This window comes from Bubalus kerabau, chromosome 1, assembly GCF_029407905.1.
Source record: "Bubalus kerabau isolate K-KA32 ecotype Philippines breed swamp buffalo chromosome 1, PCC_UOA_SB_1v2, whole genome shotgun sequence".
Classification (NCBI taxonomy): Eukaryota; Metazoa; Chordata; class Mammalia; order Artiodactyla; family Bovidae; genus Bubalus; species Bubalus kerabau.
Window position 1 is genome coordinate 133,081,474 of NC_073624.1, and position 26,456 is coordinate 133,107,929.

The 26,456-nt window shown below is 39.3% G+C and overlaps 1 protein-coding gene across 1 annotated transcript in view; it reads left to right on the forward strand.

Annotated features, from left to right (window-relative positions):
* Positions 1–26,456, forward strand: part of RYR2 (ryanodine receptor 2) — a 764,447-nt gene that overhangs the window by 62,686 nt on the left and 675,305 nt on the right. The window contains exon 2 of the mRNA XM_055589046.1: positions 15,747–15,904. Coding sequence (XP_055445021.1) covers positions 15,792–15,904 — 113 coding nt within the window. The 5' untranslated portion in view covers positions 15,747–15,791. The remainder of the gene's footprint in view (positions 1–15,746; positions 15,905–26,456) is intronic.

Here is a 26,456-nt window from a genome sequence, read left to right on the forward strand (position 1 = left end):
GTTCTGCAACTTTGTATGGAAGCTTATTAGAAGGTTCAGGAACACACAGTATTTCCAGAAAATCGTGTCGCTGAAACAAGTTAATAAGGGGGACAGGTACACGTGTCAGATGTTTAATTATGGGGGAGGAAATGATATATTGATATTTACTGAGATTATCAGTGCTTTTGCAGATAGAATGACTAGATCATTTTGTAAATAAAAAGATGGGTTGTCCTTCAAAATAGTACCTTCTTATGAATCTCACAGAGCATGGAAATTGGCTTTGGCTCTGACTGTATTTTTAAGCTCTCTTGCTGCCACTGTCTTTGCCTGGATCCCTCTGAATTGGTTGAAAAAGAAAAATATGAAGGTATTAGTCACTCAATCATGTCTGACTTTTTGTGACCCCATGGACTGTATCGCATCAGGCTCCTCTGTCCTTGGAATTCTCCAGGCAAGAATACTGGAGTGGGTAGCCATTCCCTTCTCCAGGGTTCTTCCTTACCCAGGGATCAAACCCTGGCAAACCCAGGCAGGTTCTTTACCATTTGAGCCACCAGAAAAGCCCTACATTATAAAGTCAGCTTTCTACTTTAGAAATGTGATTTTGGAATATGATGTAACCTACATAGCAAATTTGATCTTAAAATTCTTTTCAAAGTTATTAAAATTCAGATATTTAAAGTCATGTTACAGTTATGTAGATTATAAAAACTAGGAATAAACTGAAAATGTGTGAATACACACCTCTGGGTAAAAAGCATTTTCAGCTTCACTAGTTCCCTGTGAACATTTTCTTGATTGGAATTCCTAATGTTACTGAGTGAGTCCAAGTTCATACTGCTTACTACATGACAGGCCAGTAAGTTGAGAAACAGGTCGTAAAGGCAAGAATCAGTGACTTTATTGGGAAAGCTAGAAGACTGAGAAAATGATGGACTATCATCCCAAAGAGCCATCTTCCTCAAGTTAGAATTCAGGCTTCTTTTGTGCTAAAAGTAGAGGGGATATGGTTGTTCCAAACTTGTTGGTGTGGGAAACCTTTGTTCTTGCATCTGTCCACATAGGTCAAAATGTTCTGTAAACCTCCAACAAGACAAATGTTATCCTCTGTTCTACAACTTTTTATTGCCATATAAATGGGAAAATGTTATGCCTTTAAAAGTCAGAGCCTTGAGAATGGCCTAGTCTGTATATTTCAGGCTATAAGCAGCATTCTTAATTTGTATTAGAAGCAATAGAATACAAAGGTTAGAGTAAAAGAAACAGATCTGATATGGAATCGGATTTGTTCTTCCCTGTTACACGAGTTCTCAAGCAATAAACCCATCTTGAATTTTGTCCTTGTTCACTTGCTTTTCTGTTTTTAAAAGCCACATATGAGTTATTTGCTTTTTTTTTTAAATTTGAAAATTATTTCTCATGCTATAAATGTAATCTATTGCAACTTGCTGTTTTCAGTTAACATTATGTTTCTGATTGATCCACACTGATGCTCATAGCTATAGATTATTTATTTTCACAAGTGTATGGTATTCCATTTATAAGTATATGAATATATATAGCAATTTATTTATACAAACTGCTACTGATGGAGATTGGATTTTCTTTTTTTAAAAATAATAGTTCCTATGAACCATCTTGTGTATGTCTTCTGATGTACAGGTGCAAGAATTTTTTAGGATTTATGCCTAGAAGGGAAATTACTGGGTTGTAGGGTATGGGCATATTCATATTCATAAGATAATGGCAAGTTGTTTTCCAAAGTTTTCATAGAAATATATATATATATATCTGTAATGTTATCCATATATAATGTTTATATATTGGGTAAATATTTTCCAGGGTCACAGATGTACAATATATTATATGACTATATGACCAAGCCAAATTGTTTTCCAGAGTTTTATGATGTATACTCTCAGATGTAAGAATTCTGCATGTCCAGTATCATTGCCATGCTTGATATCATCAGACATTAATTTTTGCCAATTATGGTTGTTAAATAAAATCTCACTATGGCCTTAATTAGCATCTCTCTGATTTCTGATGTGCTCAAGTATCTTTTCAAATGATTATTGGCTATTTATCTTTCATCTTCTGGAAGTACTTTGTCTATTCAGTTGTCATTTACCTTATTTTCTTTATATTTTCAAGAGCCAATTCTTTGCCCATGACATGCTGGGAATATCTGTCTTCCTTCAATTATGACTTGTCTTTTCTACACGCTCTTTAGAGCACTGTGGTGAACAGGAACTCTAAATTCTTATAGGAGGAAAATATGTCTATCATTTTTCTTTATATTTAGAACTTTTTTATATTTCGTTTTAGAAATCCTTCTCTCCTCCAAGGTTATAAAGAGATTATAAAAAATTTCCTTCTCAAAACTTTGAAGTTTTGCTTTCAACCTTTTAGGTTCTTAATAGACATCAATTTTTATTAGTATGTGCTCTGTGGTTTCAGGTAGATACCTTATTTTTTACTGTGTATGTACGTTTTTGTCCTAGTACTATTTATCCAATAGACTGTCTTTGCTCATTGCCACCCTTGTCACCTGCATGTTTCTGAGCTTTATTCTGTCAAGTCTCTCTATCCTGTTTCAATACTATCCTCCCTGATTTACAATAGGTATTGTGATATGATATCTTCTAGGGCAGCCCATGTTCTTCTTTCTTTAAGAATATCAAGTGTTCTCTCTGCCCCATTGCAAGTCACAGAGGAACAAAAATAGTACTGGGATTTCTACATCGCTTTCACTCATCCTTTGAAATATTTCCAGTAGTTAAGAGATATACTTATAAAGCTAATTGGACAAAGATTCACTTAAACTCTTCTCTGATGAGGTTAATCACATCGTATTTAACCCAGTCTTTCTCATTGTATTTTTTTATAGGCAACTTTGAAAATTTAGCAATAAATTTAGAAGCTTGTATTAGAATCTCCTTGTAATACCTCAGAAATTCTCTAAATTTAGGAGACCAGAAATAACCTTCAGAAGCCCTTGCATTGGTCCCCCATAAGAGGGAAGGAGGGCGAAGCAGAGAGGAAGAGTCAATATTTATCAGAACTTACAGATTCTAACTTTTTAAAACTCTTTTTCATATAATTTCAGTTAACTTCTAACATCTCAGTGATAGGATTATTCCTCTTGTCCTATAGCTGAGAAAACCGACTCAAGGGGGAAATAAATAATATAGTGGAGGTCACATGGCTCCCAGATGTCTGATCTGGGCTCCATGCCTCGATGTCCAGAGCCCCCATAATTCCCACTCTCACCAGCTGCCCCAATCACCATATGGGCTCTGAGACTGGACATATAGACGGAGGTACTGAGAGGTAGGGCAGCTTTTCCCGTTCATTGTGGGTCTCCTGATTCTCATTATCTCACAGAGCTCTGTGCTGGGACTGAATTCTGCTTGCTTGACCAAGAAGCAGCAGAAGAGAGTGAAGGGAATGTCCTTTGTGCGCTGGAGGATAGGGCAAAGTGCCAGACCCTGGCTTTCTAACCAGTTTCAGGTCTGTGAAACTGCAGGTGATACGGATTTGATTCTAGGCGGTCTGTTGATAGGGGATCCAGCTTACTGAGCCACATCCTTGTCATGCATTAATGCTGCATTTCAGTCCCCTGATCTGGAAAGCAAGACTCGTATGGGGCTGAGAGGTGGGGGGAAGGGTGTGAGAATAGCACAGGTGTGTTGTTGGAGTGACAGTGGAAGATTCCAGACTGCCCACCCCAGCCTCTTAGCCCTTGTCTGTTCCCCTCCTCTTTCAGCGGTAGACCCTGAACTCCTCTGTGTGGCCTGAGTTTTACTTTTTTTTTTGGACCTTGGTTTCTCTATTGATTGTCCTCTGGTAACTGACCTTCGCCGCATCATTTCTAATACACAACTCGACTTTATGTCTTCTGGGACTTACTTTTCCAACTCTTGATGTTTTAGTGCAACTCTTCTTTTTCTGCTTTGTCTTTCTGGTCAGATCAGATCACCACCATCATCATCATCATCTTCTGTCATGTCAGATGATGATAATGATGATAATAATAGTAATAATAAAAACCACCACCACATCAGCAGTAATAGTAATAAGTATCGCTGACCCACACTAAGCAGATTCAGCTCTTGCTGTAGATGCTTTTGTGAATTATTTCATCTAATCCTCACAATAGCTTGAGAGAGAGAGTCCAGTGATTATTCCTGTGTTAAGTTCTTGAGTAACAAGGTCAAACTTGTTGGTGAGCAGGGGAGCCAAGATTTGAATTCAGGTTGGGGGCTGTGGAAGGCTTTTTCGCATCCAGGGATTCCTCAAGAGACAGTCAAGGGATGTCAGAACTGCCAGGCTCTGTTAGGGATTTGGTTTAGATAATGTGGCAGAGCTGGGGACTGCCGGGGCCTGTGTTTGCGTAGTTGGCTCTGGTATGCCTCAACTCGGAACAGTGTGGTACAAAGGACCACCAAACCAGCCAACCCCCCAGCCTCAGTGTTCTAGAAAAATAACCACTGCAGGATGGCTACTGAATGTAAGCATAGGTCTCATACATAGGCTGCATGGATGCAGAGTAGAATCTGTATGCAAAGCATTAAGAAACTGGATGATGTAGTTTTGAAAAAGAGAAGGGTTAGTGGTGACTTAATTTTATTCAAATCTGTAATTCTGTAACAGCCAACTTTTTATGTAGCGGTTGATCCAGAAGGACTAGAGTCAGGATCTTGCCAGCAAAGAGCAGTGGCTTATTATCCCTGGAATTTGGTATACAGTGAATTGTGGTTGGGTTGCTGGCATCTGTGGTGTGGCACTGCAGACTCGCCTTTTGAATTATGACGCATTTGGTACACCCAGCAGAGGTTATGTGGCTTAAACATAAAATAAAGCCTCCTGTTCTTCCCGATCCCTTCCCAGGAGTCACCGCCCTCTCCGAGAAACTGCTGCCATCTTGCTCTTAGTTTTTTTTCGTCCTCTTGCTTTCCTTTATTTTTTACTGGAAGAAACACAAATATATTCCTAAACAATATATTTTTAGAGTTTTAAACTTCATAAAAATAGTATCATCTACTATATATATATATATATTATTGGGTGATTTGATTATATTACATGCTGTGAACATATGTTATTATCTAACCTTTCAGTTTCCAGAGGTTGGATTCAGATGGGTATATTTGAGGGACCCACAGAGAAGATTTGGAAAGTAGCCAGAGACCCAACATTAGGCATTCCAGAGCAGCATAAGGAGTGTAAATTTTATTCTAAATCCAGTGACACTCCATCAAGGGGTGCTAAGTAGAGACCTGATACGGAGGAATTTATAATGAATGACCTTAGTGTTATCTTTTAGAATACACTTATTATCTCAGGAAACAACCATGGAAACTGAACGCTGTCTGTAGTATGATAAGTGAAAACATTAGTGGGTCAACCAGACTGCGATTCAATTTGCTGCACACAGATCCTGTTGAAGGCAAGTGGCTGTTCTTTGATGGAAAAGTCCTGACTCTGGTGCTTCTGAATCAGTCCTCACATAACAAGTTGGCTGTTACAAGATTACCGATTTGAAAATCAGCACTAATTCTTCTTCTTTTCAAAAATATACCATCCTAGTTTCTTAACCCTTTGCATGCAGAATCTACTTTACATGTATCTGTCCTCTTGGTACATGAAATCCTAGACAATTCCTATTTAAAAGTTTGGTGGTGGAAGAGAACCTGTGAACATGGTCTGGGAAAGATAAGTTAGAGGGAAAGCAATAGAACCAGGAAAGAAAAATTTAGAGGAGGGCATATGTATACTCAGTTTATTAAGGCAGCAACCAGCAGGGTTGAATGAAGTCTGGTAGGTTTAGAACTACAAACAGACCTGTGGAGTTATCAGTTGGGAGGCCAGAGGTGACCTTTTGATGGCTGTTTTAGGAAAGACGTAGGAGTGAAAACCACCAAGTACCAAATGAAGGGACAGGTATTTAAATATTTCCACTGCAGCCATGAAATTGAAAGACGCTTACTCTTTGGAAGGAAAGTTATGAGCAACCTAGATAGCATATTCAAAAGCAGAGACATTACTTTGCCAACAAAGGTTCGTGTAGCCAAGGCTATGGTTTTTCCTGTGGTCATGTATGGATGTGAGAGTTGGACTGTGAAGAAGGCTGAGCACCAAAGAATTGATGCTTTTGAACTGTGGTGTTGGAGAAGACTCTTGAGAGTCCCTTGGACTGCAAGGAGATCCAACCAGTCCATTCTGAAGGAGATCAGCCCAGGGATTTCTTTGGAAGGAATGATGCTGAAGCTGAAACTCCAGTATTTTGGCCACCTCATGTGAAGAGTTGACTCATTGGAAAAGACTCTGATGCTGGGAGGGATTGGGGGCAGGAGGAGAAGGGGACAACAGAGGATGAGATGGCTGGATGGCATCACTGACTCGATGGACGTGAGTCTGAGTGAACTCCGGGAGTTGGTGATGCACAGGGAGGCCTGGCGTGCTGTGATTCATGGGGTCGCAAAGAGTCGGACGCGACTGAGTGACTGAACTGAACTGAACATAGTGCAGGCAAGGGATATACATAGAAACGAGTTGTGGAGACACTATTGAGGTAACCTTATAAAGAAAGTAAAATGTTACAGTTGAGATTTGGGCTGATGGAGAGACAGTGGGATGGACTTGGTGACCTTTCAGTGTTCTTCCTGAACTCAGATCCAGTATTATGTCTCATTCTTTATTTCCTTTGCTAAAATACCAGTGACATGGGGCAGGGGCGGAAGAGAAGGGGGAAGGCTTTTCTCTGTAAAAGAGGGTGGCTGGTACTAGTCAGATTTTCCATGATCCCTTTGAGTTTGACAACTGAATATAAAGCCTCATACTGCATACCAGTTTTCTGGGGGAGTCAGTGATGAGAACTCTGAAACCCCAGATACTTAAGGAAGGAAGTTCTAGACATTGTACGATCTTGCTATTAAATGGATCAGGGTTATGACCATCCTTTTCGCATAATTTGTTGCTTTAGGAAGCAGCCTGTGTCACTTTCACCTTCTGGAAGTGCCTTGAAGGGGGTGTACTGGGAATGGGGTAGTGGGGCATCAAGGATACTGCGGCAAACTGGCCTGGCACGGTGCGTGTGGTCTCAACAGGCAACCTGCGTCTCCAGAAGAAGCCTATATTCCATGGCTCTGAAGAAGAGTATTGGATGCAAAGGAGCAGGCAGGACTGGGCTGAGCAGGTGACTGATGACTGATTCATCTTGCTGCAGTCTTGGAAGGGCATGAGCCTCCTCTCCTTTCTCCCAATTATGGGATGGGAAGATGCCAGCTCAGCTTTATCTACTCTAGATGATGCAAGTTTTCTCAAATTATGGAATACAATTTACAAGAAAAGAACAACTTTCCAGGAACCATTAATTTCAACAAGGATGCATTTTTTTTTTCCTGGAGGCTTACATAATTTATTTTTTTGTTAAATTATAGGCATGGTTGCAGAACAGATAGTTTGTGACAAAAATAATACTTATGTAATCTGCTTTTATTTATAAATTAGATAATGATTGACTTCAGCTATCTCTGAAGTGCCATTGGTGTTTGATGGTAGTCTGTAAATGAACTTTGATGTTCACAGTCTTGTTTTTGTACATTATTATTGTTTATCATTTGACACTGCTTCTGTTTCTCCAGACTCATACATTTCTTTATGGTTTTTTTATTTTTTAATTTTGATTAGAAGTGTGTAGAACCTCCTGTATTCCCATTTGAAGAAGTCTTTATGCAAAGAAGTCCTGACCATCACTCTTTGACAGGTATAGTTAGCATAATATATTTAGATTTTGGCATATTTCTCCAAATTTACTTTAGTTAGGCTTTGTGCCCTGTTATGGGCTGAATGTTTGCATCCTCCTCAAAATTCCTTTGTTGAAACATTATCCCTAAGGGGATGGTGTTAGGAGGTGATTAGGTCATGAAGGTGGAGCCCTCATGAATGGGATTAGTGCCCTTATAAAAGAGGCCCTGTAGAGCTCCTCTGCTCTCTGCCATGTGACGGCACAGTGAGAAGTCAGCAGTCTGTGACCTGAAAATGTTCTCATCAGAGCTCTCCTGTCACCTGACTTTGAACTTGCAGCCTGCAGAACCACGAGGAGTAAATTTCTGTTGTTTACAGACCACTCAGTCTAGCAACTTCTAGTTGCTTTGTTATAGCAACTCTAATGGACCAAGACATGCTCTGTTTATCTAAACAGAGCTGGTTATCATACCCTAGAGCACTTCTTTACGCCACAGATCCCCCAATCACCAGCTTCTTCACCTGTGGTTCATCCTTAGGTTGGTACCCCTTGACTTCAGAAGAGGTCTCTCAGACCCTTTCTCAGTCCAAGAAGAAACAACACATCTCTGAGTCCTTACCATACATACTGGGGATCCAGCTATGCTGAAGACACAGTTGCTTGCCTCCATAACTCAGGGTCCAGTTGGGAAGGTGCATTATGGTGCATGATAGTTCATTGCTGTTTATATCGTGAGTGGAAGTTCACAGGCAGTGGTCAATATTCATCTTCCTGGTACAATTAGACCTCTGTAGATAACAGGTGATGCCAAGGCTGCTGAAAGTTAAGGGGACATCAGCATTCAGCTCTTCTTTTCACTGCTTCTTTGTACCATGGTCAGACGCAGCAGAGCTTCTAATAGCTGTGTCATGTGGTCTTCAGTTTGCCTGAAGTTTGTACAGGTTGGGAAAACAGCAGTGCCCACTCCTTTGGTGCCTGGTCAGAGGGTTTCGTTGCCAGGATCGTCCTGGCAAAAATCTCTGCCTGGGTCTCAGGCCCTTGTTTTCATAGGTTTTCGAGGTCTACGCACTGTAGCTCCAGCACCTCATGGGTCTGTAGCCTGGGAGCTGCTTTCCCCCTGGAAATTCAAAGCCCTCTCTTGGGTAAATCATGCATCTTGATTTTGCATCCTCATTGGAGATGAGTGCTTGTCTTGCAGGACTTGATCCTTGTGAATTAGAAAAGCACTTTTTTTCTATATTGCGTTTCTCTGTATATAGTTTCCAGACATAATTACGATCTGTGGCAAAGTCTTCCCGTTAACTCAGTTAGTACATTTAGAACTATTTTAATGCAAGCATCACCATGTTTGCCTCTTCTATAGCACACCCGGTTACATATGTAAAAACAAATCCATGGCTCTATGAGATCCTTATTATCTGATGGGGAATTTGGATCCCACTGTCAGACTGTTGCAGTGGCATCAATTTCAGTTTAACTGAACCATGTGGAGTGTGAGGCTCTGAAGATTGATGCTTTTTTGAATTTTTGACTTGTAAGGTATGTGCAATGCTCAGTGTTTGGTTAGATACTCTGATTTATAGTTGTCTGATTTCAACTTTGATTACCAAGATTGAAGGCTATTTTCTGGATGATTATTGTGGCCATGGCTTCTAATGCAGCAACAGGAGCACAGTAAGGCCCACTTGCATAAGAGACCTGCGTCATTGTGTTCTTTCGTTTCTGTCCCCAGAAATTGCATTGTCTTGATTTACTGCTGAAAACAGAGGGGAAAGGCTTTATTTTTTTAAAAAAAGTAATGATTTTTCCTGTGGTTGTGTCGCCAAAACCTGCAATGAGTTTGCAGCCAAACATACGTGTGTCAAATGACTATAGAACTCAGGTTGTGCAGGACGCAGCCGGCATCACGAGGCCCCCAGAGAGCTCGGCTCTGATGGCTACATCTGTGCCGCTGCAGGCTTTTGAGGAGCTCTGAGGGGGACCTGGGGAAGGGAGCTCTGCTTTCCATCCACCTCCAAAAGCTAGAGCCAGAGCTTGCTGCAACCCTCTGAAGTCTGGCTCCATGCTGAGTTCACAAAGTCAATCAGTGAATCCTTCAGAGCCCCACCCTCTGAATTCAGATTAGAGTTGTACCAGAAATGCAGTGATAAGATCATAGAGGCTTTCACTTTGAAATTGCTCCTTTGGCAAAAGGCAGATGAAAAATTGCACAATCTCCTATGGGTTGAGAGATTTGGGGGGTTATTTTAAGAACCCAAGGTCTTCTCCAGACTGTCGATGAAGGCTGGGATTTCTTGTGTTTGAATTTTTAGTTGTGATTTGCTTTTTAGTTGTCCTGCTCTTGAAAAACCTTAAAGCTCTTTGCTGTCTGTTGTGTTATGCATACGTCTGAGGAATCTTTTCTTTTCATACTTGAATTTAAATTCTTCCCTTTGCCAAGATCACTAAAGCTGTGTGGCTGAGCCAGCAGTACTGGCCATGTCTCGTGGTCCCCAGTCCGTAAGCAGCTAATTTGAGATGAGAAACCTGCCATCGATGGGACCCATTGACTGCTGTTCTCAATAAACGGATGTCAGGATATATGCCTGCCGTGATTTGTCTGTGCAAGGTTGCTAAATGAGCTTGTTTCTGCTGTAAATATATTTCCCCAAAGATGGTTTTCTCACATTTACTTAGAAATATAGGTCAAAAATGATGCAAATGAACTTATTTACAAAACAAACAGACTCACAGATTAAGAGAGTGGATTTATGGTTACCAGAGGGGAGGATTGTGGAGAAGGATAGGTTGAGAGTTGGAAATTGACATGTAGACACTGTTCTGTTTAAAATAGATAACCAATTAGGACCTACTATGTAGCACAGGGAACTAACTGTACTCAATACTGTGTAATGAGCAATACGTGAACCGTGAATGTCCTGATGTTCAAGCTGGTTTTAGAAAAGGCAGAGGAAGCAGAGATCAAATTGCCAACATCTGCTGGATCGTGGAAAAAGCAAGAGAGTTCCAGAAAAACATCTATTTCTGCTTTATTGACTATGCCAAAGCCTTTGACTGTGTGGATCACAATAAACTGTGGAAAATTCTGAAAGAGATGGGAATACCAGAGCACCTGACCTGCCTCTTGAGAAATCTGTATGCAGGTCAGGAAGCAACAGTTAGAACTGGACATGGAACAACAGACCGGTTCCAAATAGGAAAAGGAGTATGTCAAGGCTGTATATTGTCACCCTGCTTATTTAACTTCTATGCAGAGTACATCATGAGAAACGCTGGACTGGAAGAAACACAAGCTGGAATCAAGATTGCTGGGAGAAATATCAATAACCTCAGATATGCAGATGACACCATCCTTATGGCAGAAAGTGAAGAGGAACTAAAAAGCCTCTTGATGAAAGTGAAAGTGGAGAGTGAAAAAGTGGGCTTAAAGCTCAACATTCAGAAAACGAAGATCATGGCATCCGGTCCCATCACTTCATGGGAAATAGATGGGGATACAGTGGAAACAGTGTCAGACTTTATTTTTCTGGGCTCCAAAATCACTGCAGATGGTGACTGCAGCCACGAAATTAAAAAGCATTTACTCCTTGGAAGGAAAGTTATGACCAACCTAGATAGCATATTCAAAAGCAGAGACATTATTTTGCCAACAAAGGTCCGTCTAGTCAAGGCTGTGGTTTTTCCAGTGGTCATGTATGGATGCGAGAGCTGGACTGTGAAGAAGGCTGAGCACCGAAGAATTGATGCTTTTGAACTGTGGGGTTGGAGAAGACTCTTGAGAGTCCCTTGGACTGCAAGGAGATCCAACCAGTCCATTCTGAAGGAGATCAGCCCAGGGATTTCTTTGGAAGGAATGATGCTGAAGCTGAAACTCCAGTACTTTGGCCACCTCATGCAAAGAGCTGACTCATTGGAAAAGACTCTGATGCTGGGAGGGATTGAGGGCAGGAGGAGAAGGGGACGATAGAGGTTGAGATGGCTGGATGGCATCACTGACTCGATGGACGTGAGTCTGAGTGAACTCCGGGAGTTGGTGATGGACAGGGAAGCCTGGCGTGCTGCGATTCATGGGGTTGCAAAGAATCGGACCCAACTGAGTGACTGAACTGAACTGCACTGATATAGCACAGGGCACTAACTGTACTCAATACCGTGTAATAAGACAAAAGAGAAAAGAATTTGAAAAAGGCATCTAGTTCTTTGCTGTACACTTGAAACTAACATAACATTGTTCATTGTACTCCAACATAAAAAGTTTTTCAAAAAAAAAAGAAGGGTGAGGGACTCCTCACCTGGGGTAGGTATTGTAAGCTCTCTCTAATAAAAATGAGAAATTCACATGGGACACTGTGCTTCAGTTTTTTAAAGCTCAGCATTGCTTTTTTGGCTGTTCATTGCTGTTTGATTTGGAAAAGATGGTATCCTTTGAGGATTTTATTCTCTGGTTTGGGTAAGTGTTCAGAGAAGGTGAGGAGGTCATGTAACATACGACACAACACTCAGCAGTACAGACTGGGAGTCACTTGGTTCTTGTCAGAGTGAGACCTCTCTAAGCCTTAGTACTTTACAGGAAATGGAGACAGTAATTCTGATCTAACTATTGGGATTATTAAATCAGAAAATACATGTAAAGCTCCTAGCATAGCACATGGTATATATACTCGCTAATTGTTAGCACTTACCTTTATGTTATTTAAAATGAATTATTAGGTGATTTTTTTCTGGGGAGTCTAGTGTGGCAGTATTATTCTTTAGTCTCAATATCAACTGCCTTTTAAGTTTTTATTTTGCATTTTGGTTTTTTCCATTTTTTATTATGGCAATAAAAATATAACGTTAAAATGTCCATCTTCATCATTATTCAATATATAGTGCAGTAGTGTTCAGTATATTCACATAGTCGTAACAGATCTCCAGGACTTTTTCATCTTACAAAACTGGAACAGTATGCCCTTTAAAAGTTAATTCCTTTACCTCCTCCCACCTCCTTGGCTATCATGTTTCATCTTTCTGTTTTTATGATTTTGCTGACATTAGGTATATAATGGAATTGCCGAGTATTTTGCTTTTTTGTGACTGGCTTTATTTAGCGTAATGTTTTCCAGGCTTGCCTAGGTTGTATCATGTGACAGGATTTACTTTTTTCTGGCTGTATAATATTCCATTGTATGCACATATCACATTTTCTTTACTCATTCATCTTTTGGTGGATATTTGGGTTTCTTCCATCTCTTGTATTGTGAATAGTGCTGCCGTAAACATAGGAGTGCAAATATCTCTTCAAGATCCTGCTTTGAATTCTTTTGGGTAACTATCTAGAAGTGGGATTGCCAGATAGTATAGTAATTCTATTTTTAAATTTCTGAGGAACTCACATTTTTTTCTATAATGGCTGCACCACTTCACATTCCCACCAACAGTGCACAAAGCTTCCAATTTCTCCATATATCCTTGTTGACACTTGTTATTTTGTTAATGACCGTCTGCAGCGGTGTGATGTGGTACCTCATCTGGTTTTGGTTTGTATTTGTTTTGTGGTTTTGAGCATCTTTTCATCTTCTTTGGAGAACTGTTTATTTAAGTCTTTTGCCTATTGTGAAAATGTTTACGTTGTTCAGTTGTAGAAATTCTTTATATATTCTGGATATTGTCCCCTTAACAGAGATATGATTTACAGATATTTTATCCCATTATATAGGTTGCCTTTCCCTTCTATTGATTGTTTCCTTTGATGAGAAGAAGTTTTAAAATTTGATATAGTCCAGTTTATTTTTTTCTTTTGTTGCCTGTGCTTTTGATGTCTCATTTAAGAAATCATTGCCAAATTCAGTGTCATGAAACTTTCATCTTATTTTCCTCTGCTGCTGCTAAGTCGCTTCAGTCGTGTCCGACTCTCTGCGACCCCATAGACGGCAGTCCACCAGGCTACTCTGTCCATGAGATTCTCCAGGCAAGAGTACTGGAGTGGGGTGCCATTGCCTTTTCCTCTAGGATGGTTTTAGTTCTAGGTCTTTGGTGTAGGTCTCTCATCCATGTTTATTGATGTATTTATTAAAAATTTCTATTGATGTATAGGGGCATCCCTGGTGACTCAATAGTAAAGAATCCACCTGCAATGGAGGAGATGCAGGAGATGTGGGTTCGATTACTGGGTTTCAAATATCCCCTGGAGGAGGAAATGGCAACCCACTCCAGTATTCTCACCTGAAAAATCCCATGGAGAGAGGAACCTGATGGGCTGCAGTCCATAGTGGGGCAAAGAGTTGGACACGACGGAGCAACTGAGGACATGGTTTTTTCACAATATTGCCTTAGTTTCAGGTGTACAGCATAGTGATTCAGTTTTTATTTTTGGCAAATTATATTCTGTTATGTTATTACAAGATGTTGGATATAATTCCCTGTGCTAAACTAAATCTTTGTTGCTTATCTCTTATATATACAGTAGTTTGTATCTCTTAATCCCATACTCCTAATTTGTCCCTCCCTTTCTCCTTTTCTGTTTGGTAACCAGTAAGATTGTTTTCTGTGTCTGTGAGTCTGTTTTGTATATTGATTTATTTGTATTACTTTTTAGCTATTTTTAGTTAATTCTGGATATAGTATAAGGTAGAGGTCCAGCTTTGTTCTTTTGCAGGTGATCACGTGGATATCCAGTTTTTCCAACACTGTTGTTGAAGGGACTATTTTTTTTTTTCTTCTATTGTGAACACCTTTGTTCAAAATCATTTGACCGTATACACAGAGGTTTTTTTTTTTTTTTTCTGGACTCTGTTCTGTTTCATTGATCTGTATGTCTGTCTTTATGCCAGTATCACACCATCTTGATGCCCTTTGTATTGTAGTATGTTTTGAAATCAAGAAATGCAAGGCCTCCTTTTTTGTTCTTTTTCAGAGTTTTTTTTGTTATTCAGGATCTCTTGAGTTTCTATATGAATTTTAGGATTTTTTTTTCTCTTTCTGAAAAGAATACCTTTGAGATTTTGATAGGGCATGCATTGAATCTTGACTGCCTTAGATTTTATCAGACAAAACTGTTCACCAGTCTTAACAAGAAAATGAGCTCTTGGCTATAAAACATTTCTTTTGCTTCAGGGCAGCTTGTGTTGCCATGTTTGTGTTCTGACCGAGGCCAGATTAAAGGGGCAGCACAATCAAACCATGCAGTGCAGTCAGTAAGCAAGTATTCTCCAGCTCTAACTGATGAAAAGATGGTCTTAACCACTTCTGATCTGATTTATTGGTAGAAACAGGGAGCATTTAATTACGCTTGCTGACAACTGTTAGCATTATGTGAGACATTCTCAGTTAACAGTTTCAAATAGCAAATGACTGATAAAATTTTTTATAGAGGAAGAAATAGGTAATAGGATTTTTCTGTTGTTGTTGCCCTGTGGTTATTATTTGCGGAGTAATATCTGCTCCATTTCTGAGTCAGATGCCTTCAGTGAGAATAAATGGACTTTGTGTATGCAAGTCCCTGATTAACTATGGCCATAGCTTTTGAATTTCTTCCATGGCCTTGTGCCAACACCACAGTGATACAGATGAGGCAGGAGTTTCTGTAGAATATTCAGTTCGAAGAGACTAAACTTTGAGGAATGGGGTGAATTGTCCAAGGCCTGGTGGCTCCAGAGGGCAGAGGCAAAACTTGACTGAACAAAATCATTTCAAGGGATGTTTAGTACATCGGTTGCTGCCAAGTCACTTCAGTCGTGTCCGACTCTGTGCGACCCCATGGACGGCAGCCCACCAGGCTCCCCCGTCCCTGGGATTCTCCAGGCAAGAACACTGGAGTGGGTTGCCCTTTCCTTCTCCAATGCATGAAAGTGGAAAGCGAAAGTGAAGTCGCTCAGTCGTGTCTGACTCTTAGCAACCCCATGGACTGCAGCCCAGGCTCCTCCATCCATGGGATTTTCTGGGCAACAGTACTGGAGTGGGGTGCCATTGCCTTCTCCCAGTACATTGGTTAGTCATTCCAAATTCTGTGAACTCACTTATGTTACAGAAGCTGCACATTCAACTGCTCAGCTAATTAATTAGCCTTTGGACAATGCTTTACATGGAAGTCAAACGATCTTGGAAGACACTAAACATTTTAAAATTCAAGAAAGGGAGGAAGGCCAAGGGCAGTTATTCTCAGCTAGAACAGAGCAATGAAATAAGGTAAGTAAAACATAAAAGCCAGTTTCCTTGATTTTTTTATTTTACTCCACTTCAGTGTGCCTTTTCAAATGAAGACTAACTGTACAAAAGAGAAACAGACTCCAGAAACAAACTTACGGTTACCAGCAGGGGAAGGTGGCGGGGGTGTGTGTAGATAAATTAGGAGTTTGGGATTAGCATATAGCACTACTATATAAAATAATTAACCAACAAAGACCTACTGTAGATCACAGGAGACTCTACTCAGTACTCCATAATAACCTATATGGGAAAATAATCTGAAAGAGTATATATGTATACATATATGTATATATGTATATATATGTGTGTGTGTGTATATATATATATATGTATATATATATGACTAATCACTTTGCTGTGCCACTGAAACTAATTATAAATCAACTATATTCAGTGTAAAATAAAAATTAAAAAAGAATAGTCATTAATAGACATTAGCTGTAATAGTATGTAGATAGTATATGTAATTAAATTATTTATTATTTAGAACCCAAACATAATGGCATAGATGAAGCAGGCATTGTTCTGTATTGTCTCAAATCTAAAACTCTGTCCATAAGACAGTACCTGTTTGGAGTTTCTCCTAAAATTGCCTTTCTCTGCCTTTGAAAAGTGTCTTGCACATTTTTGAATGACTTCTTGTAACTAGGCACAGTGACAATGTTAACTGATTAAAATGATCAACCCTGAGGGAATTCATTGCCCTCCACAGATCAGTAGCCTCATTTCCTTCAGTGCTAGGTACTGAATATTGCTTTACAGGGAAGAAGCTGTTGTAAATTGCCAATGTACTTGGCCCTTACATTTATGTATTTGTATTTGGTTCTTATTTTTCTTATTTTTTTAGAAATTCTTAGAACTTTGAGGAAGTGAAATGTGTGTTTTCTTCTCATGTCAAAGCTGACAAATACTTTTAAAAAGCACAAATATATTATAAAACACTCTAAAACAAAATCATTGACATTAAGACTTTGATCAAAGTCCAGAAGAATGTATTTATTACCTCTCGATCACTTTTTTCCCGCCTCTCACTGTATTTCTGGCAGTTAAATGAGAAATTCTAATGAAGAGATTGTCTTTCTTTTGAGCCATTGTTTCATAACTGTTATGCCATCTTTAACTTCTCTTTTTTTCTCCAAAACTTTGAGCAAGCAGAATCCTTTTAATCTCTCTGAGTACTTGCCATAGATTGGAGCACTCAAAAAGAAATTTTGCTTGGAAATGTCTTTCTTCCACATTCTCAAATATATTCTTTGCATAAATGCATTTAATTTCTTCTTCTCCTTCTCTTGACCTTGATGGCACCGCTAGCAGCATACAGATATGACTTTATAGTTTCTTGGCATCTGCCGAGTTCCCTCTCTTATCCCAGACACCAGCAGGGGTGGCTAAGAGGGACCTGGAATAGAGATCCAGAGAAGAAGGTTTTGTGGCAGTGACAATTCTTTCAGGCACAAAGTCGAGATCATTAATGAATGAACAATTCCTAATTCCTTTGAAGCCCACCCACTGTGTATTATACGTGACACAGAGCTCAAACTGCCAGTGTGCCAGTCCTTGAAATTATTGTACAGAAGAGGGGAGTCTGGAAGATCAAGTGTGTGTGGCGAATCCTGGAAAAGAGGAGGTATTTGCAGAAACAGCAGGGTACCAGTGGGGTCTAGGGCATTAGGCAGGCAGGTGCTGAGGTTGGAGAGTTAAGGAAATGAATACTGACCATTCACGTAGACCCTGACCCTGCCCACACCGAGGCAGGACCACATTCTTCTTGTATATGGAATTAGGGAGAGTGAGCAGGACTCACAGTCAGTTGTTGGAGACAAAGATGAGAGAGCATCACTGCTACTCTCCCTCCACTTTTTTTTGACTGTACCGCAGGGTGTAAGAAATCTTGGCTCCCCAGTCAGGGATCAGACCTGTGCCCCCTGCAGTGGAAGCACAGTCTTGACTCCTGGACCTCTGCTACTCCTTGAATCTGTCTAGAGAGCCAGGAACTTGAAGCTTCTAATTTCTGAACATCATCTTGTCCCCCTTTGATGCTTTCTTTGATATAATTGGAAGGCAGCTGAGGAGCATGGGGCTGGAATCATGTTTCCTCTGAGAATCCTCTGAACCCCAGTTTTTTCATAGCTAGAGGTCTTCTTGGTAAGCACATAATAAGATGGTGTTTGAACAAATAAGTGCCTCATGGAGAGTCTGGCACCTATCAAGTTATCTACATGTCTGAATTAAATCTGATTTGTGAATAAATATTTAAAAATGTCTCCCAACTCTTTGAACTCTTTTGATTGATTATTTAAGCTGCTAGGTTCATACATATAAACCCATTTTCTTGTTATTTTCCCAGTATGTTTATTTTTACAATAAAGTTGAATGTGCTCATTATATAAATTTTGAAAAATACAGAAGGCTGAATTTCAAACTCCAATGATTAAAATTTATTTGACTTAAAAATTAGGTCACCTAAAATTCTGGCACTTAGATCCAGTATTAGAATCTGATAGGTCTTTGTCTGTCTTTAATTAAGAAGTGGACTCTCTTGCCTTTTATACGTTTGTGTTTATGTACTGAGGCAGTGTGGAATAGTGGTTAAAAATACCAGATGTGGCACTGGACAGATCTGTATTCTGGTTCCAAATTTACTACTTGTAATTATGTAATCTTTAGTTAGCTATTTGATCTCTTTATGCCGTTCCCTCACCTGTGAAAGGACATAATATTGCCCATTTCATTGTGTGAATGTGAGGAATAAATCAGGTAATACATGAGACCACAAGGGCTTCGTATACGATCACAAAAGCAGTCATCAAGTATTAACTCTGCTTCTTCTTATTGAATTGTGAATATTAATGAAGAAACAGAAACAATTCTTTGGGAGAAGTTCTTTGTAATTTCAGTCTGCAGATAGCTAATTGTCTAATAGTACCTCTTGTCTGGCAGATTGTTTACTACACTGGGTACCTAAAGGAATCTGTTCATTTCTTTTCCAATCTCAAGGCTCACCTTTCAAGGATATCAGAACAGTGCTTTCCTTTTTCATAATGCAGAGGTCATGATAAGCTAAGAAATAATTAATTACAAGTGTAAAATAAATGGCAGCTTAAGAAACAACTGAGTGTGTTATGATCTAAGAATACTTAGTAAAATGAAATTTTGGTAGACTTTTAATGTTCTAATAACAAATTGTTTTTACTTGTCTTTTAGCCATATTGACTACATTGACCAACACAAGGAAAAATGAAAAAAAATTTTTATTTGGAGAGCCTGGGTAGAATAATAACACATGGAAACATACTCATCTGACTTTATGATAATAATAATATTGCCTTATATTTTTAATTATATAGCTCATACCTTTCAAAATGTTGTCATACACATTAGCGTATTAGATTTTCTACAAAATTCTACTAGTTAGCTAGATTAGAACAAAAAGACTTCATTTTTAATCCAGTAGTCTTTTAGTGAATCTATTATCTGTGATCATGCACGATAGAATGTTTATCATTGGCTACTTGGACTTGTCTACATGGAGATAAACTTTTGGCTTGAAAAACAAAGAAATAAATATTTTCTGATTGTTGTTCAGTTACTCAGTCGTGTCTGACTCTTTTCGACCCCATGGACTGCAGCATGCCAGGCTTCCCTGTCCTTCACTATCTTCAGGGAGTTTGCTCAAACTCATGCCCACTGAGCCGATGATGCCATCCAACCAACTCATCCTCTGCTGCCCTCTTCTCCTTCTGCCCTGAATCTTTCCAAGCATCAGTCTTTCCAGTGGGTGGACTCTTTGCATAAGAGTCCAGAGTAATGGAGTTTCGGTATCAATCTTTCCAAAGAATCTTCAGGGTTGGTTTCCTTTAGGGTTGACTGTTTTGGTCTCCTTGCAGTCCAAGGGACTCTCAAGAGTCTTCTCCAGCACCACAGTTCAAAAGCATCAATTCTTTGGCACTCAGCCGACTTTATGGTCCAGCTTTCACTTCTGTACATGAGTACTGGAAAAACAATAGCTTTGACATGGACCTTTGCGGGCAAAGTAATGTCTCTGCTTTTTCATATGCTCTCTAGGTTTGTCATAGCTTTTTTTTCCCAAGGAGTAAGTGTCTTTTAATTTCATGGCTTCAGTCACCATCTGCAGTGATTTTGGAGCCAAAGAGAGTAAAGTCTGTCACTGTTTCCATTTTCTTCCCCCTATTTTCCATGAAGTGATGGGACCATATGCTATGATCTTCGTATTTTGAATGTTGAATTTTAAGCCAGCTTTTTTGGTCTCCTCTTTTGCCTTCAATGTACAGCCATGAAGTTCCCAATTTTGAACCAGTCTGTTGTTCCATATCTCGTTCTAACTGTTGTTTCTTGACCTGCGTACAGATTTCTCAGGAGACAGGTCAGGTGGTCTGGTATTCCCATCTCTTGAAGAATTTTCCAGTGTTGTGATCCACACAGTCATGGCTCAGCTGGTAAAGAGTAGTTGCTAGTCAAGTAATGCTCAAAATTCTCCAAACCAGGCTTCAACAGTACGTGAACTGTGAACTTCCAGATGTTCAAACTGGTTTAGAAAAGGCAGAGGAACCAGAGATCAAATTGCCAACATTTGCTGGATCACTGAAAATGCAAGGGAGTTCCAGAAAAACATCTATTTCTGCTTTATTGACTATGCCAAAGCCTTTCATTGTGTGGATCACAATAAACTGTGGAAAATTCTGAGAGATGGGAATACCAGAGCACCTGACTTGTCTCTTGAGAAATCTGTATGCAGGTGAGGAAGCAACAGTTAGAACTGGACATGGAACAACAGACTGGTTCCAAATAGGAAAAGGAGTACGTCAAGGCTGTATATTGTCATTTTATTTAACTTATATGCAGAGTACATTATACGAAATGCCAGGCTGGAGGAAGCACAAGCTGGAATCAAAATTTCCAGGAGAAATCAATAACCTCAGATATGCAGATGACACCACCCTTATGGCAGAAAGTGAAGAAGAACAAAAGAGCCTCTTGATGAAAGTGAAACAGGAGAGTGAAAAAGTCGGCTTAGAGCTCAACAAAGATCATGGCATCCGGTTCTATCACTTCATGACAAATAGATGGGGAAACAGTGGAAACAGTGGGGGCTCCAAAATCACTGCAGATGGTTTCTGCAGCCATGAAATTAAAAGACGCTTACTCCTTGGAAGGAAAGTTATGACCAACCTAGCTAGCATATTCAAAAGCAGAGACATTACTTTTTCAACAAAGGTCTGTCTAGTCAAGGCTGTGGTTTTTCCAGTAGTCATGTATGCGTGTGAGAATTGGACTGTAAATAAAGCTGAATGCCAAAGAATTGATGCTTTTGAACTGTGGTATTGGAGAAGACTCTTGAGAGTCCCTTGCACTGCAAGGAGATCCAACGAGTCCATCCTAAAGGAGATCAGTCCTGAATATTCATTGGAAGGACTGATACTGAAGCTGAAACTTCAGTACTTTGGCCACCTGATGTGAAGAGCTGATTCATTTAAAAAGACCCTGATGCTGTGAAGGATTGGAGGCAGGAGGAGAAGGGGAGGACAGAGGATGAGATGGTTGGATGGCATCACTGACTCAGTGCGCATGAGTTTTAGTAAAGTCCAGGAGCTGGTGATGGACAGGGAGGCGTGGCATGCTACAGTCCATGGGGTCACAAAGAGTCAGACACGACTGAACAACTGAACTGAATGAAGCAGATGTTTTTCTGGAATTCCCTTGCTTTTCCTATGGTCCAGTGAATGTTGGCAATTTGATCTCTGGTTCCTCTGCCTTTTCTAAATCCAGCTATTATAGCTGGAAGTTCTCGGTTCATGTACTGTTGAAGCCTCAGTTCAGTTCAGTTGCTCAGTTGTGTCTGACTCTTTGTGACCCCATGGACTGCAGCATGCCAGGGTTCCCTGTGTATCATCAACTCCCGGACCTTGCTCAAACTCATGTCCATTGAGTTGGTGATGTCATACATCCGTCTCATCCTCTGACATCCCCTTCTCCTCCTGCCTTCAGTCTTTCCCAGCATCAGTGGCTTTTCCAGTGATTCAGTTCTTTCCATCAGGTGGCCAAAGTGTTGGAGTTTCAGTTTCAGCATCAGTCCTTCCAATGAATATTCAGGACTGATTTCCTACAGGGTGGACTGGTTGGGTCTCCTTGCCGTCCAAGGAACTCTCAAGAGTCTTCTCCAACACCACAGTCCAAAAGCATCAATTCTTCAGTGCTCAGCTTTCTTTGTAGTCCAACTCTTACATCCATACATGACTCCTGGAAAAATGATAGCTTTGACTAGATGGACCTTTGTTGGCAAAGGAATGTCTCTGCTTTTTAATGTGCTATCTAGGTTGGTCATAGCTTTTCTTCCAAGGAGCAAGAGTCTTTTAATTTATTGGCTGCAGTCACCATCTTCAGTGATTTTGGAGCCCAAGAAAATAAAGTCTGCTGCTGTTTCCATTGTTTCCCCATTATTTGCCATGAATTGATGGGACCGGATGCCATGATTTAATTTTCTGAATGTTGAGTTTTAAGCCGACTTTTTCACTCTCCTGTTTCACTTTCATCAAGAGGCTCTTTAGTTCTTCTTCACTTTCTGCCTTAAGTGTGGTGTCATCTGCGTATCTGATGTTATTGATATTTCTCCCAGCAATATTGATTCTACCTTGTGCTTCATCCAGCCCAGCATTTCACATGATGTACTCTGCATACTCTCTTGAAGCCTAGCTTGAAGGATTTTGAACATGACCTTGCTAGCATGTGAAATCAGTGCAATTGTGCAGTAGTTTGAACGTTCTGCAGCATTGCCCTTCTTTGGTATTGAAATGAAAACTGACCTTTTCCAGTCCTGTGGCTTCTGCTGAATTTTCCAATTTGCTGGACTATTGAGTGCAGCACTTTAACAGCATCATCTTTTAGGATTTGAAATAGCTCTGCTGTGATTCCAACACCTCCACTAGCTTCGTTCATATTGATGCTTCCTAAAGTCCACTTGACTTCACACTCCAGGATGCCTGGCTTTAGGTTAGTGATCACACCATCATAGTTATTTGGGTTATTATTCTGCCACCTCTTCTTAATATCTTCTGCTCATGTTAGGTCCTTGCTGTTTCCTAACATAATAAAATGGGTCCTTATTGTGCCCATCTTTGCATGAAATATTCCCTTGGTATCTCTAATTTTGTTGAAGAAGTCTCTAGTCTTTCCTGTTCTCTTGTTTTCCTCTTTTTTTTTTTTTGCTTTGTTTGCTTAAGAAGGCTTTCTTCCCTCTCCTTGCTCTTCTTTGGAACTCTGTCTTCAGATAGGTGTATTTCTCCTTTGCCTTTCACTTTTTTTCTCTAATAATTACTAAGTTAATATACTTTAATAAATGTAAACTTTACAAGTTTAATTCATCTAAATTACTAATTTGAAATTTAATTTACTAAAAATAGTTCTTGACTTCTAAACGAACTCTTGTTTACTTCTAAAAATTATTCCTCGTGTTTATTACTTTAAAATATTTCACCCATATCTAGCATAGGTTCCGTCTTTAGGGAAAGAGATTGGAGATGCATTGAAAATATTTGGATCATGTTCTATACCACAATTCCTTAAACACAGATTGTAAGTTTTTTCCTTTTTTGAAAGAAACTTTTATTGAGGTATAATTTACATAAAATTAAATGCCTCCATTTAAAAAAGTACACTCATGTAGTCTATCTTCAAATTTCTCTGTTTTTTAAACACTTTAAAAAAATAATTTGATCATTTTTTTAGGCTTACCAAAAAACATGAAGAATATTATAACACACAGTCATGTACTCACTACTCAGATTAAGAAGAAAACTTACATATGTTACTGACACTTCCTATGTGCTCCTCCTGGGCCTCATTCCTTCTCTGCCTGCCCAGAGAGAATCTTTCTCCTTTGGATATCTGTCATTTTCCTGCATGTTTCCCTTCCATCCATACATAAGCAATAAATGATATTCTTTTGTATTTTTTAAAACATGATAAAACGATATATTTCATCTTCTGTAACTTTGTTTCATCAATATTGTTTTGAGATTTCTCTAGGTTGATTCAATGATTTATATATTGTATAATATTCCATTGTAATCATATTGCATATATACTCCACAGTTTATTAATCCATTCTCCTGTCTTTATGTATTTATATTATTTTCAGGTGTTACTGGTTTGTTTGTTTTTGTTGTGTTGTTGTTTGAGACACTGCTCTAGTTAGAATTCTTGCTCATATCACTTTGAGCAAATCTGTCTAGAGCTGTCTAGAGCATAAACTCGGTGTAGGAATTGCTAAGTCTGAGGGTTTATGTGTTTTCAGTTTTTGCAACTATGACAAATTACAGTTCTGAATGATTATTCCAATTAGTTCTTCTGTCTATAGTGAATGAGTTCCTGAGTCTCAATTGTTTGAATTATCAGACTTTGAGTAAAAAGAATTTTTTTTTTTTTGCCAATCTATAGGATACTGTAACAACATTTGAAAATTAAATTTTCTGATGATTAGCAAGCTTGAATATCTTTTTGTATATTTATTGGACATTTGGGTTCCCTCTTCTGTGAATTGCCTATTTATATTCTCTGTCCATTTATCATTGAGCTATTTTCCTTGGTTCAAATTTTTCTTCGTATGGTAGATGTTTCCTCCAGTCTTTTATTTGCTTTTTAATGTTATGATGTTTTGTTTTTTTAAAAATTATAAGTTTATTTTTGGCCGTCAGGCCCTTCGTTGCTGTGCAGGCTCTCTTCAGTTGCAGCACCCGGGGGACTCCTCCATTTGCAGCGTGCAGGCTTCTCATTTCGTTGCCTTCTCTCATTGTGGAGTATGGATTCTGGGGCACCTGTGCTTTAGCGGTTTTGGCCATGTGGGCTCAGTTTTGGCTCCCAGGCTGTGGGGTGCAGACTCAATTGTGGTGGCACAAGGGTTTAGTTGCTCTCAAGCATGTGGGATCTTCCTGGATGAGGGATTGAACCCATGTCTCCTGTATTGACAGGCAGATTCTTTACCACTGAGCCACCAGGGAAGCCCTATGTTGTTTTTTGATACACAGAATTTTAAGATTTTAATAAAGTTGGAATTTTTAGCCTTTCCTTTTTATGGACGGTGTGCTTTTTCTTATATATATATATATATATTTTATACTCTTGAAGTCATATTTTTTTTCCTCCTTCTTGTATTATCTTCTAAGTTTTGCTTTTCACAGTTACGTATTTGATTCATCTGGAATTTTTCTTGCAAGTTTCTATTTTCCATATTAATACTGATTTATTGTTGTTCATCTTTACCACAATTATTGTGTCAGCTTTGACATATTTCAAATTTCTGATATACTTGTGGATTTCTTTTGGTCCTACCAAGTCTGTCCCAATTCTGTGCCATTATCATCAATGTCTTACCTCTGGCTTTATACTAAGTCTTGATAATAAGTCTTGTACTTTGGTCTTCATTGTAACATGTCTATAGCTATTTTAGACACTTTGGATTTTTCTGTAGATCTAAGAATTAGCTCATCAAAGTCTATGAGGTACACTTGGTATTTTAATTGGAATGATACTGAATTTATGAATCATTTGGGAAAAGTTTGTATCTTTAAAATATTGAGTCTTCCCATCTGTGAATATGGTATCTCTCCCCATAAATTTTGCTTCCCATTAATATGTATCTTCAAAGTTTTATAATTCTCTTCAGGAACATGTAGATATCCTTTGTTACATGTATTTCAGTTTCAGTTCAGTTACTCAGTCATGTCCGACTCTTTGCGACCCCATGAAGTGCAGCATGCCAAGCCTCCCTGTCCATCACGAACTCCTGGAGTTTACCCAAACTCATGTCCATTGAGTTGGTGATGCCCTCCAACCATCTCATCCTTTGTCGTCCCCTTTTCCTCCTGCCCTCAGTCTTTCTGAGCACCAGGGTCTTTTCAAATGAGTCAGCTCTTCGCATCAGGTGGCCAAAGTATTGGAGTTTCAGCTTCAACATCAATCCTTCCAATGAACACCCAGGTCTGATCTCCTTTAGGATGGACTGGTTGGAATGCCTTGCAGTCCAAGGGATTCTCAAGAGTCTTCTCCAACACCACACTTCAAAAGCATCAATTCTTCAGTGCTCAGCTTTCTTCACAGTCCAATTCTTACATCCATACATGACCACTGGAAAAGCCATAGCCTTGACTAGACGGACCTTTGTTGGCAAAGTAATGTCTCTGCTTTTTAATAAGTACCAGGTAGTTATATTTTTTCTTATTGTAGTAAATGAAACCTTTTTAGAATTTTCATGTTCTGTTTATTCTTGGTATGTGTGAAATAAATTGTTTTATATACTGATCTTATATTAGGCACTTTACTGAACTCTCATTTAGATAAATTGACTAAAGGTTCTGTAGCTGATCATATTGTCTGTGAACATTGTCTTTTGTAATCCTCATACCTTTTTTTTTTCTTGTCCCCTTGCAGAAGCTCAGATTTTTAGTACAGGGCTCATGAGGAGCGTTGTAAATAGACATTAATGATGATATTTGATAACATCTCAGATTAAGGAAGT